A 12719-nucleotide genomic window follows, 5' to 3' on the forward strand; every position below is an offset into this window, starting at 1 on the left:
GAGATGAGAGAATGGAAGGCCGGCACTTTTCTGCACAACTGCTTACAACAGAGGAGGTGGTGAGCCTATGACAGCTGGGTACTCACAAAAACTAGCCGGGTGGAGCACCTGGCCAAAAAAGCCTGAGACCTGCTCAGATTTTACTTTTCAAAAAGAATAATAATAAATACTGTAGATATAACACTATCTGGCGCTGGAATTCAAGTTCTTTGGTAATGAGCTGCGTGCCCTGTGGAGGGAATCCCTAGACCCTCAAAATATAGAATTCAAGTTATATATCACTAGCACTTACAATATCTAAAAGGTTCAAGAGTCTCTTTAGGGGGATTTGAATTCAGTCAGTTATCGTAATATTCGTTTCCTTTAAATGAATGTGGGGGTCTTCAATATTAAAAGTCTTTCTAGTTCAAAGTGCAGTTTCCTGTATATGTAGCTTTCATTCAGACCAGCCATATTGATAGACTCACGTGCTCCCTGGTATTAGATATGCCACTTTCTTTGAGTCCTCTTAGGATCCTGTCTGGTTACCGTTCCTGTGTGGGTCTCGCCAAACGCCAAAAGAGGTGACGTCACCAAGAAGCAGTGCACGCGAGAAGCCAAGAGACTGAATACACGGCGGGCACACTTCCGTAGTGTATGCGGAAGTGACGTATGCTGCACAAAGACATCAGTCCGGCGAGCGGCGGGCATAGGAGAATAATCTGAGGACACTGAGTTTGGCGAGACCCACACAGGAATGGTAACCAGACAGGATCCTAAGAGGACTCAAAGAAAGTGGCATATCTAATACCAGAGAGCACGTGAGTCTATCAATATCGCTGGTCTGAATGAAAGCTACATATACAGGAAACTGCACTTTGAACTAGAAAGACTTTTAATATTGAAGACCCCCACATTCATTTAAAGGAAACGAATATTACAATAACTGACTGAATTCAAATCCCCCTAAAGAGACTCTTGAACCTTTTAGATATTGTAAGTGCTAGTGGCAGTAGTTAGGTAGGTTGAACAGAGAGGCCTCTCTGAAGTATGTGTGTGTTTTGAAAGTATGTGGAGAGTGATCAAATTCATTCATTTTTACATATTTTAATAAACTGCTATAGAAATTTAGCGCGTGCTGGTGTGATATATAACTAGAATAATAATAAAGTCTATGGTTTACTATGTATGGCAAGTCAGATGGCACACATCTCACCAGATAATAACAGAAAACCCAACAAGCCTAGCTATGGCAGATGCCCAGTGTTCAGGCTCCGAGCTCAGAGCTGAGCACCTGGAACTCTTCCAAGCAAAGAAGAGCATCTGAGAAGAGTATAAAATAATTTGACTGTAGGCATATCCTAGCCTTACACAACTAGAATACTGTAACGTGACTGGGCCCTTATACTCAAATTTCAGGGTGTGACTTCTCACACAAAGGAGCAGCTCACCATCATGAAAAATGAATGCAGGAACCAGTATACATTTTTCACCAGGTCACCACGACCTGAGCTACATTCAAAACAGCCTCAAAGTCAAAGAAGTCACTTGAAAAGCTAGAAAATATTTTTCATGAATAATTTTTTATTCTAGCACGATTACATGTATACCCCGACAAGGTAATTGGTGGTCTGACAGGCTGAGTCACTAAGCCAGTCTTTAGTCAGCTATTGTAGTCCTAGCAGTGGGGAGCCTCCTGCTGATCCTTCCCCGCCCCTTTTCACAGAACAGACTGCGGAGTATGGCGTTTGTACAAAAAGTTTTCAGAGTGATCTTTAAATGGAACAATTATTAAAGTTTGTAAATAGCTTTAAGTACACCTCCATCCAAAGATGTTGTTTAACCTAGCCATGCGGAAAACCGTTCAATCGGTTGCGTTAGACCAGTGGTCCTCAAACTAAGGCCCGCGGGCCGAATGTGGCCCCCTGAGACTTTTTTACTGGCCCCCCACACACAAAATGTATTACTTATAGATGCGGTCAGCTACATCTTTAAATATTAGTGGTCCGCATTAGAATAGCAATACTGGCACCACCCATCCACATGGAAGCCAGAAAGCAGTAATTTGCTGGTTTCCAATCAAATTCCAAATCAGGTGACACTGCTGTTCAATTGGACTGCTGGTTGTCACCTGGGTATGCTTCACTGTCTGGCCCGCAAAGACTTCTACATCATTTTATGTATACTCCGGCCCTCCAGCAGTCTGAAGTATGTTGATCCGGCCCTCGAGCCAAAATGTTTGGGGACCCCTGCGTTAGACAAACTTCAAATTCAATCTAGTTCAAGGTTATGGCTTTTTTATATGGATTCTGTTGAATGGATCATAATTTGGAATACAGAATGTGTATGTATTGAATATTACTCATTGTTTTACTTTTTTAATTATCTGCATAGCTGGGTTTATAATGTTGACTTCCTGTGACTGTCACGTGCAGTTTGGCTGGAGTAAATCTAAACTCCTCCCTCTTATCCATTATCGCCTTACAGGGAGGAGCAGCAGCCATTCTTATACTGATCACGGAGCTGACCCTGCCCACCTTCTACCTGTGTTATACAGGAGGTAGCAGAGGGATGTTACGTATTAAAGAACAATTGGAAGTGAGAAGAGTTTGGAAGCTGCCATATTTTCTTTTTCCGAGCAGCAACAAAGGTCTGGAGTACAGTGTTGGAAGCCTCTACACTACAGCATACATGTCTAACTCTGGCCCATGGGCCAAATCTGGTCATCAGAGCCATTCAATTTGGCCCTCAAGTGGTTTCCTCACTTTGCATTATGTTTGGCCCACTTTAGACCACCAGGGAGGCTTTAGTGGAGGTGAAGCCTTCAAACACCAGAGAATAGAAATGGGGGAGGTAGGGGGAAAGCACTAAACACCAGGGAACTGTATAGGGAAGGGAGGACCACTAGACACCAGGGAACTGAATGGGGGTTGGAGGGGAGAAAGTAGACACCGGGTAACTGTGAGAGAGGTGGCCAGTAGACATTGAGGTTGGCCCACGATTTGGTCGCAGTGTACAATTTTGGCCCACTTGGTATTGGAGTTTGACACCCCTGCTCTATAGGAACCTCTACCAGGAACAATTTTCCTGGTTTCAGCATCGGAAACCCTTCTTATAGCCACTTATTGCAATCATCCCCCCTCCCCCTGAGCATTCTGGGAGAACAGGTATATTTTGTACAGGCTTCAGAACTCTCCGTAACCAAACATTCCGCACCGGCCAGTACTAAAGCAGTCACCCCCTGTGATAATATTTCAGAATGTAAATCAGGGAGGGGATATATTTTCACAATGGGCAAACACTGACTAAATAATTTACATAAAAATATTGAGAGAATTCAACATTTCATTTAATACGTTATTTTCACTACAGTTCTTTAAAATGATAAACCTCAATTTCTGCATCAAGTTTGTCAATATCTATCAATTGGATCAGATGATATTTATATTTTTAGCTGGGTAATATTTGCAGTTTTAAAGTCAATAATGTTAGCACAAAACACTGCATTTGTGAGGTAAAAAAGGTAACACACACACACACACACAGTTTGGTATAAACCAAAACGAGAAGAGCAGCCAATAATGAAAGAGATAAAGAGATAGGAGCGTAGCACCGCAGTTTGGCACTGAGCCACGTGTGTACAGAGCGCTGGGCACAGAAGTTTTATGTCGCCAGGGCCTTGCAAAATCCCCACGTTGATAAAGCAGCCCAGCTTTTCAGAACAGGTAATATAAAAAGGGTCTGACTGGGTTGAATCACATTTGGCTAGAGGTTTAGCATGGTTTCATAAACACGAGGGGGGTGGGGGTTCGTTGCGTCTGGGGTAGTGTCGCTACATCATCTTACATGGATGTGTCCTATAGTTAAAGAACATCAGGATATTCACCAAGTCTCAGCAATAATAAAACCACGTGCAGACAGCACATCGAGCCTGCAGCATGAAAACATTCCGAAATCTACAGAAAGGGGAGACACCAGTAAACACGATCTGCTTCCGTGATATCACAGGGAGGGTGTATGACCAAAGTGGTGGGGCGACTTATGCCAGGAACTCTGATAAAGGATTTACTCATATGTGACATGAGTCACGCTTCTACAAAGACATTTTCATACTAGCTTAACACTTTCACACTCGAGACTTGTTAGAATAGTAAATGAGTCAATGAGTGGGATACGGAGGTGAGGTGAACAGACAGCCGAATTCCTCAGAACTCAATGGCAGCAGCACATGTGCATACTGAATACTGATCAGTGGAAGCCAATGAAATATCAAAGTGAACACTGTAGGAGGATCAGTAATTACTCTGCATGTGTCATCACCAGTTCCTAACACCACATGACAAATACGCTTCCTGTTAGGAGGCCAGTCCACTAACCAGACCCTGACAGCACAGCAAGTGTATTGGATTATACCAAGTCACACAAACATTTTTTTTTCTTTTTAAAGTGGAGCTGAGCTCTTGCACAGGACAGATGGAAAGCATAGAGAAATGGACCCTGTATGTATTTATAGAGTTTAGCCCCTCTAATTCACCCTCATCTGTGACTAATCACCAACGTAATTTGATCTCTCTGATGTATCAGCTGGTTACCTCAGCAGAGCAGCTAATTTGTAAACACAGGATGTTAATTAACCCTATTTCTGCTTCCATGAAAGCAGGAAGTAGGCACACTGCATATTTATATCAGCTGTAACATAGATATGTTTTTTTTTCTTTAAAGGACAACTGAAGTGAGAGGGATATGGAGGCTGCCATATTTATTTCCTTTTAAACAATACCAGTTGCCTGGCAGCCCTGCTAATGCATTTCACTGCAGTGGTGTTTGAAAAACACCAGGAACAAGCATGCAGCTAATCAGGTCAGATCTGAAATGTCAGAAACACCGGATCTGCTGCATGCTTGTTCAGGGTCTATGGCAGAGGATCAGCGGGATAGCCAGGCAACTGGTATTGCTTTAAAGAGAACCCGAGGTGGGTTTGAAGAATATTATCTGCATACAGAGGCTGGATCTGCCTATACAGTCCAGCCTCTGTTGCTATCCCAAACCCCCCTAAGGTCCCCCTGCACTCTGCAATCCCTCATAAATCACAGCCACGCTGCTGACAAACAGCTTGTCAGAGCTGGCTGTGTTTATCTCTATAGTGTCAGTCTGCTGCTCTCCCCGCCTCCTGCAGAACTCCAGTCCCCGCCTGCATCCCTTCCCTCCCTGCTGATTGGAGGGAAGGGACGGGGGCAGCGACCGGAGCTATGCAGGAGGCGGGGGAGCAGCTGAGACTGACACTACAGATGTAAACACAGCCTCACAGCACGGCTGTGATTTATGAGGGATTGCAGAGTGCAGGGGGACCTTAGTGGGGTTTGGGATAGCAACAGAGGCTGGGCTGTATAGGCAGATCCAGCCTCTGTATGCAGATAAAATTCTTTAAACACACCTCGGGTTCTCTTTAAAGGAAATAACTATGGCAGCCTCTACATCCTCACTTCAGTTGACCTTTAAATATTATGCTGTTGCTTATCTTTTTGAGCAGAGAGGAAGTTCTGAGTTCAGGTCCACTTTAACGTGATAAAGCGCACAATGGACTCCATAATGCTAGGTACACACACCATACAATTTTTGTGGCAGATTTACCTGCCAGATCGATTATTTCCAACATGTCCGATCTGAATTTCAATCTATTTTCATAGAACTGAACGAAAATCGTTCGAAACAAAAATTGAAAAAAATAGATCGAAATTCAGATCAGACATGTTGGAAATAATCGATCAGGCAGGTAAATCTGCCAGAAAAAAAATTGTATGGTGTGTACCTAACATCATGGGTATCCAGTTTGCAGTACCAAGAAAATGCTTTACCCATTGACAAGAGGGAATCGATATTGAATGGGATTATTAACACCGGCATTGGGCATAAGTGAGCCTTCCATGGATCAGGATAGAATATCCCCAATTCAGTCATCACATCTGAAGTCCACGGCAATACTTGGAGAACCCTTATTCAAGTTTGACCAACTTAACAGGAACGCGAGGTGAGACCATATTTATTTCCTTTTAAAAAATACCAGTTGCCTGGCAGTCCTGCTGATCTTTCTGGTCAACAGGGTCTAAATCACACACCTAATGCTGGGAATACACGGGTCGATCCGGCGGCCGATTAGCCGTCGGATCGACCCCAGCCGCGTCCCCGCGCATGCATCGACTGCCGCTCGTCCCCGCCGGCGTTTCCTTATCAGCGGTCGATTCCCTGCCATTGTCCGCCAGCCGGGATCGAGCGGGCGGGGGTCGAGTGGCTTGATCGGGCCAGCTGAATATTATCAGCTGGCCGGACCAGCTGGTCGATACATGGTACAGAAACGTATCGTGTATTAGGCCTGAACGATTTTAGGAAAAAATTGAATTGAGCGATTTCTGTCCAAAATTACGATTTCGATTCGATTCACGATTTCCTTCAAATCAAGCTTTGTCCCCCCCCCCCCCTTTGTGCCTGACAACCCTCTGTCCCCGTCTCTCATTGTGCCCCCTTTGCCTCTTCATGCCTCCTCTGGGTCTCTCTCTTGCCTCCTTTGTGTCTCTGTGCCCACTCTGTTTCTCTCTGTGCCCCCTCTGTGTCTCTCTTTGTGCACCCTCTGGGTCTCCTGTGTCTCTCTGTGCCCACGCTGTCTCTCTCTGTGCCTCCTCTGTCCCCCAAATTTTGCCAAGCACAAGAGGCGGCAGAGGGCGATAGAGGATGGAAGGTATGTCCAACGCTGCGGGCACTGGGACTTTGGGAAAGTTTGTAGGAGCTTCTTCAAACTTCCTCTTGTGGAAATGACATGATCGCGATATTCGCCGCTTTGACGATTCTGAAATTGTGATCTTTGTGATCGCGATTTCGATTTAAATTCAATTTATCTTTCAGGCCTACCGTGTATCCCATAGCATAAAACAAGCGTGCAGCTTATCTTGCCAGATTTGTCATAGACATCTGAACTGTATGCTTGTTCAGGGTCTACGGCTTAAAATATTACAGGCAGTGGATCAGCAGGACAGCCAGGCAATGTGTATTTAAAAAGGAAACAAACATGTCAGCTCCACCCCATTGGAGATTGAAGGGGTTCTGTGTGGAGGGGGGCTTCTAAAAACAGACACTTACCTGGGGCTTCTACCAGCCCCCTGCAGCTGTAATGTCCTACGTCGTCCTCCAGCGATCATCCGTTCCCCGCCGCCAGTCCCGGTGTAATTGTGATTCTAATAAGACTGCAGCTGCGCACGTGCGTCATCGGGAGCTTACTGCGCAGGCGTAGTACAAGAAAATTGTCCCGAAGACGCCTGCAGGAGTGAGCACTATTAGTCTTGTTAGACGAATATCAGATGGGGACTTGGCGATGGGGAACAGAGGATCGTAGGAGGACAGCGCGGGACAGGACAGCGCCCCCCCCCCCCCCCACAGAACACCTTTAAGGGTCAAATGGATATGTGGAGGCAATAGATCACTGTCTTAAATGATCTAATCTGATCCAGTTTTATTCAAATTAATGCCCTGGGTAAAGATAATTAAAGGACCACAATCACAAAAAAAATGGTAGCATTCTAATGCCCCCAGTTTGAATTCCAGCCAGGTCAATCTGCAAGGAATTTGTATGTTCTCACCGTGTCTGTGTGGGGTTCCCCTGGGCACTCAAGTTTCCTCCCACATCCCAAAAACATACAGATAAGTAAAATTGCAAAATTGGCCCTAGATTCCGATAGATACATTATATACGATACATACATAGACATACGACCATTGTAGGGACTAGATTGTGAGCTCCTACGTGGGAGAGTTAGTGACAAGACAATATACTCTGTACAGCTCTGAACATGGCGGTGCTATATAAATACTAAATAATAATAATCAATTTATATAAAGTACATTTCTCACAGAGTAAAATACACTAAACATTACTTCTTTCTAATGCTGCTGTCACAGTAGGCAGTAAAAATCTCAGATCTGACAGGTCTTTGACTAGTCCATCTTCTCACAGGCAATGCTCAGTATCCTTCATTCTTTAGGATTATAATCCCTGAAAAGCATCTACACAAAACATGCCAGCTGGCCTCCCCATTCTCTTGCAACTAATTTTGGCAGTTGTTTTTTTTCAGAATGAGCAACTGCTATTCAGTAAATGCTTTTGAAAATAAAAAAAAAACAAAAAAACAAACAAACAACTATGAGGCTCCACCACGAGGAGATGGACTAGTCAAAAACCCGTCATATCTGTCTAATTTTTCCTATGTCACTTACAGTAGGCAGGAAAAAAACAAAAACGTGCATTTTACCCCAGGACAAATGTACAGTTTCTACAAATGCATAAAAATGCACTTAAAGTGAACCAGAGACGAAGCACCCTCATGTATTTTACCAAATATATCAGTGGGAACATTAGAGAAAACACCTACCCTGCTCTGTTTCATTTTTAACTGTTCAGCTTGCTTCTTACCAGCCCTGATAAAATCCCTGACTGAGCAATCAGTCTGGCTTTGCTCAGGAATCTTTATAGCGGAGTCATTATAGCAAAGCCAGACTGAATGCTCAGAGCAGGGTAGGTGTTTTCTCTAATGTTCCCACTGATATATATGGTCAGATACATGTGGGTGCTTAGTCTCTGGTTCACTTTAAAGGAAACCTAAGACAGAAGAAAAAAAAAAGTTATACATACTTGGGGCTTCCTCTAGCCCCCTTTAGGCTAATCAATCCCTTGCCAGCCACCTGGATCTTCCGCTTGTGCCCAGTTAACCCTTTGAATCGGGCGTACTGCACATATGCAGCTTGCTCGTGCATACCCAGATGCCCTCCCACTGCCAGTACTGCGCAGGTGCAGAACGCTGCCGGCCACGGAAGCGTGCGCAGCCAGATTGTGTCTACGCCAACTGGCGGAATTACTAGGTCACCTAGCGGAGGGTCAAGGCAGCCTGGGAAGATGGCGAGGGACCAATTAGTCTGAAGGGGGCTGGAGGAAGGTCCAGGTATGTGTAATTTTCTTCTTTTCTCGTCTCAGGTACACATTAAAAACTTTACAAGGTCAATTTCTGATCGATTTCGGCATGAAATTGATCGGGAATTGGCCTGCGGTATATGGGCAGTCCACAGATCTCTATCTAATCAAACAAAAACGAACATGGAGATAACCTTTGCTAGAATAAGCAAAATCACTGCCCCAAACCCCAAAAAGTAGAATGCAGATTTTCTAGAATCGCCACATTTTGGATAATTACACCATGCAACAGTGTCGGTTCTTTAAGTAGATACAAAGTACACAGACACCACTTTCCCCATTATCTAAACTGCTACTTTGTTTAATTTTCAGCACTGTGGAAGATGATTTGTATCATGCTGGCTCTCTTAAAAAGCATAAGGAGTAAAGCTGTAAGAATGACATGCATAGATATCAGAACTGTCTAAATCTGGGAACAGCAACACAGAATATGAGCGTGCATGTACAGCGCGCGCGTATGTACAGCGCGCGTATGTACAGCGCGCGTATGTACAGCGCGCGTATGTACAGTATGTGTGCATGTGTGTGCGTATATGTACAGTATGCGTGCGTATGTACAGTGTGTGTGTATGTATGTACAGTATGCGTGCGTGTGTGTGTGCGCGCGTGCGTGCATGCATATGTATGTACAGTGTGTGCGTGCGTTTGTACAGTATGCGAATGCAGTATGCGTGCGTGCATGTACAGTATGCATGCGTGCATGTACAGTATGCGAGCGCGTACATACAGTATGCACGTACTTACAGTATGCGTGCATGTGTGTACAGTATGTGTTTGTGTGTACAGTATGTATGTACAGTGTGTGCACGCGTATGTATGTACAGTGTGTGCGTGCGTTTGTACAGTATGCGAATGCGTACGTACAGTATGCGTGCATGTACAGTATGCAAGCGCGTACATACAGTATGCACATACTTACAGTATGCGTGCATGTGTGTACAATATGTGTTTGTGTGTACAGTATGTATGTACAGTATGTGTGGTTATGTACAGTATGAGTGTATATGTACAGTATCAGTGTATATGTACAGTATGTGTGTAGATTTCCAACATCAGTACATGTAAACAGGAGTGTTTGAAGTCACCATTTGCAATAACCCTACAACTTCTACGTCTGTTTACAAACATAAAAAAAGTCTCTTGTCCCAGCGTGCCTGGAAATAACCTCCTAACAAAGTGACGTTACTTGGCTACTTATTACTCCCACTATCCCTGCCAGAGCATGGAATCCTCAGGCACCATCCAAAAAACAAAACAAAACAAGGCTCAGGCAGATACAGCCTAAAGGAAATAAACCCCCAACACAAACCACATGAGGTGTAATCTTTGTCCTCTGAACAATTCAACATATTACACAAGAGAACCCATCCAAAAACAAAAAAACAAGCTAAAGATGAAAAACATGACGTTTACCTCCCACTGCAAGTGAGGCGGTATATTTCGGATCTGAAGTTTCCGACTCCTGTAAAACAAAGAAGACAAACATTGCATGAGAACAGGTATGTTACACGAAAAATAAAAACATGAGAATGACGTTTCTGGAATCATAACTTTACTGACGCTAGAGAGATCAACGGCATGAACTGGCAGTCCACATTCCAGGAATCTGTGCTCAAATCAAAGATTCAAACACATCTTCTAAACTGGCCATGAGCTAACTAATCACATACAATTGTGGGGGAATTCCTATCATTCCTGGTCTTTGAAGTTGAAATCATTCAATTAGCTCCAAGCATTTTCCTCCATTCTGAGGGGAGGGGATATAGAAAAAAAAAAAAAGCCTCCACCCCCACCACAAAGAAACTATCCTGGTGTGGGATATGCACTTTGGGGGAGGGGAGGGATTTGAGGTGGAACAATGCCCATGACTCGCATCTGGCAGCACACTGGTTAAAAAGACTCCACAAACACACATTTGTACTGTGGGACTCCCAGCCAAACATTTGTGGTGTGAAGAACTTGCTGCACAGAGCATTTAAAAGATGAAGCAGCAAATGCCTGAGATGCCACATACTGCTTGGGATTCCCAAGAATGCACACGGTAAACAGACATCAGTTTTTTTGCTGCCCTTCAGAATGGATCTCAAAATAAAGATGGAAAAGTTAATACAAATTTGGAACAGTGAGTCAAGAGCGATGTTTAAATAGCCTGCAATGTAGACAGGATGGTGACATATCAGGTTAAGAGGGCTGGTGATAAAATTGGACCCCTAATATCAAAAGGAACTTCTCTTGCAAGCTACAGGACGGTTCATACATTTCCTTTATATGTATGGTACATCATTCCGATATAGAATACATCTGACCACCCTACGAGATTTCACCTGCAGGGGGCACTGCAGTTAACTAAACTAGTAGCTTTTGGGAGGGATCACACTTGGGGGCCCACAAAAAAATACCTGTGGTTTTTTCAGACTAAAGACACACAGACAAACTCTTAGGACCCTTTTCCACTAGCGCGTTCGCGCTAGCGGAATCGCAAACAGCTAGCGATTTTACAATCGCTAGGGTTTGCTAAATAACATAGGAATCGCGGTAGGGTATTTCCACTACCGCGATTCGTTTTTGCCTGAAACGCGATCGCGGCGCAATATTTGCCGCGATTTTGCTATGCAGTGCATAGCAAAATCGCGGCCGCAAACATTGGGAAATCGTCTGTAATTTTTTACCATTTGCGATTCAGCAGTCGCTAGCATTCAGCGTGAACGCTAGCGACTGCTAGTGGAAAAGGGCCCTTAAGGTGTGAGGACGGGTCCGTCCGACCCTCCTGCTGGGCGGTTGTTCTCCCGACAGTAGTGCGTGTGTACAGTCTGTATGCAGACTGATAAGGCAGTTTCTGAACGATCCGCTCAGCGGACATGCACTACAGTCTGCTGAAAGTCCGCCCAGCGGGAGGGTCCGACGGACCAGTCGTTTGCTTCTGTATTGTTCAAGCAGTTGATAAGAGGTCAATTCAACTTTTGGATTGACTTCTTACCAGTCTTATCAGCTGCTTTAACACTAGCAAGAGATTTTTTTTTGTGTGTTTCACAAGAAAAGTTGTGAGAGCCTAAAATACCGCTGTTGAGTGTGTGTATGGGGCTTAAAGAGAGTGAAGCGAGAATAAATCTCGCTTCAGACCTCAAAAATAGCAGGGGCATGTATGCCCCTGCTAAACCGCCGCTATCCCGCGGCTTAACGGGGGTCCCTGATCCCCCAAATCCCCTCGGTGCAGCGGGGGAGCGCTTCCTGGTTGGGGCAGGGTTAACCGCCGCAGCCCTGCCCCACGCGCGGCTGTCAGCGCGCATCTCCGCCTCTCCCCCGCCCCTCTCAGTCTTCCTTCACTGAGAGGGGCGGGGGAGAGGCGGCGATGCGCCGCTGATAGACGCGACTGGAGGCAGGGCTGCGGCGGTTAGCCCTGCCTCCAGGAGCGACCAAGTGTTGCAGTGGGGAGTTTGGGGGTGAAGGGACCCCCGTTTAGCAGCGCGATAGCGGCGGTTTAGCAGGGCACACATGCCCCTGCTAACTTTGAGCTCTGAAGCGAGATTTATTCTCGCTTCAGAGTCTCTTTAATGGTGGCCACTAATGAGCCAATCTTCATCCAATTTTACCAAATCTCCGGTAAATACAGTGGATATTTTGAACGGACAACTAATGCTGGGCATACACAGCGTCGAGGGGAGGATTATATATATTATATATGATATCTGACGTGTCCGATCACCGCGGCGATTCCGCGTTCGATCCC

At 44.9% G+C, this 12719-nt stretch overlaps 1 protein-coding gene across 6 annotated transcripts in view; it reads right to left on the reverse strand.

Moving 5' to 3' along the window:
• Nucleotides 1–12719, reverse strand: part of IGF2BP3 (insulin like growth factor 2 mRNA binding protein 3) — a 194502-nt gene that overhangs the window by 94057 nt on the left and 87726 nt on the right. For 5 of the 6 annotated variants that reach the window (XM_068236009.1, XM_068236007.1, XM_068236010.1 and 2 more), the window contains one exon: nt 10406–10454. In XM_068236009.1, coding sequence (XP_068092110.1) covers nt 10406–10454 — 49 coding nt within the window. Of the gene's footprint in view, nt 1–10405; nt 10455–10552; nt 10588–12719 lie in introns of those variants that run through there. The other variant, XM_068236012.1, reaches the window with a different exon arrangement.

The sequence above is a fragment of the Hyperolius riggenbachi genome, chromosome 5, assembly GCF_040937935.1.
Source record: "Hyperolius riggenbachi isolate aHypRig1 chromosome 5, aHypRig1.pri, whole genome shotgun sequence".
NCBI classification, from domain to species: domain Eukaryota; kingdom Metazoa; phylum Chordata; class Amphibia; order Anura; family Hyperoliidae; genus Hyperolius; species Hyperolius riggenbachi.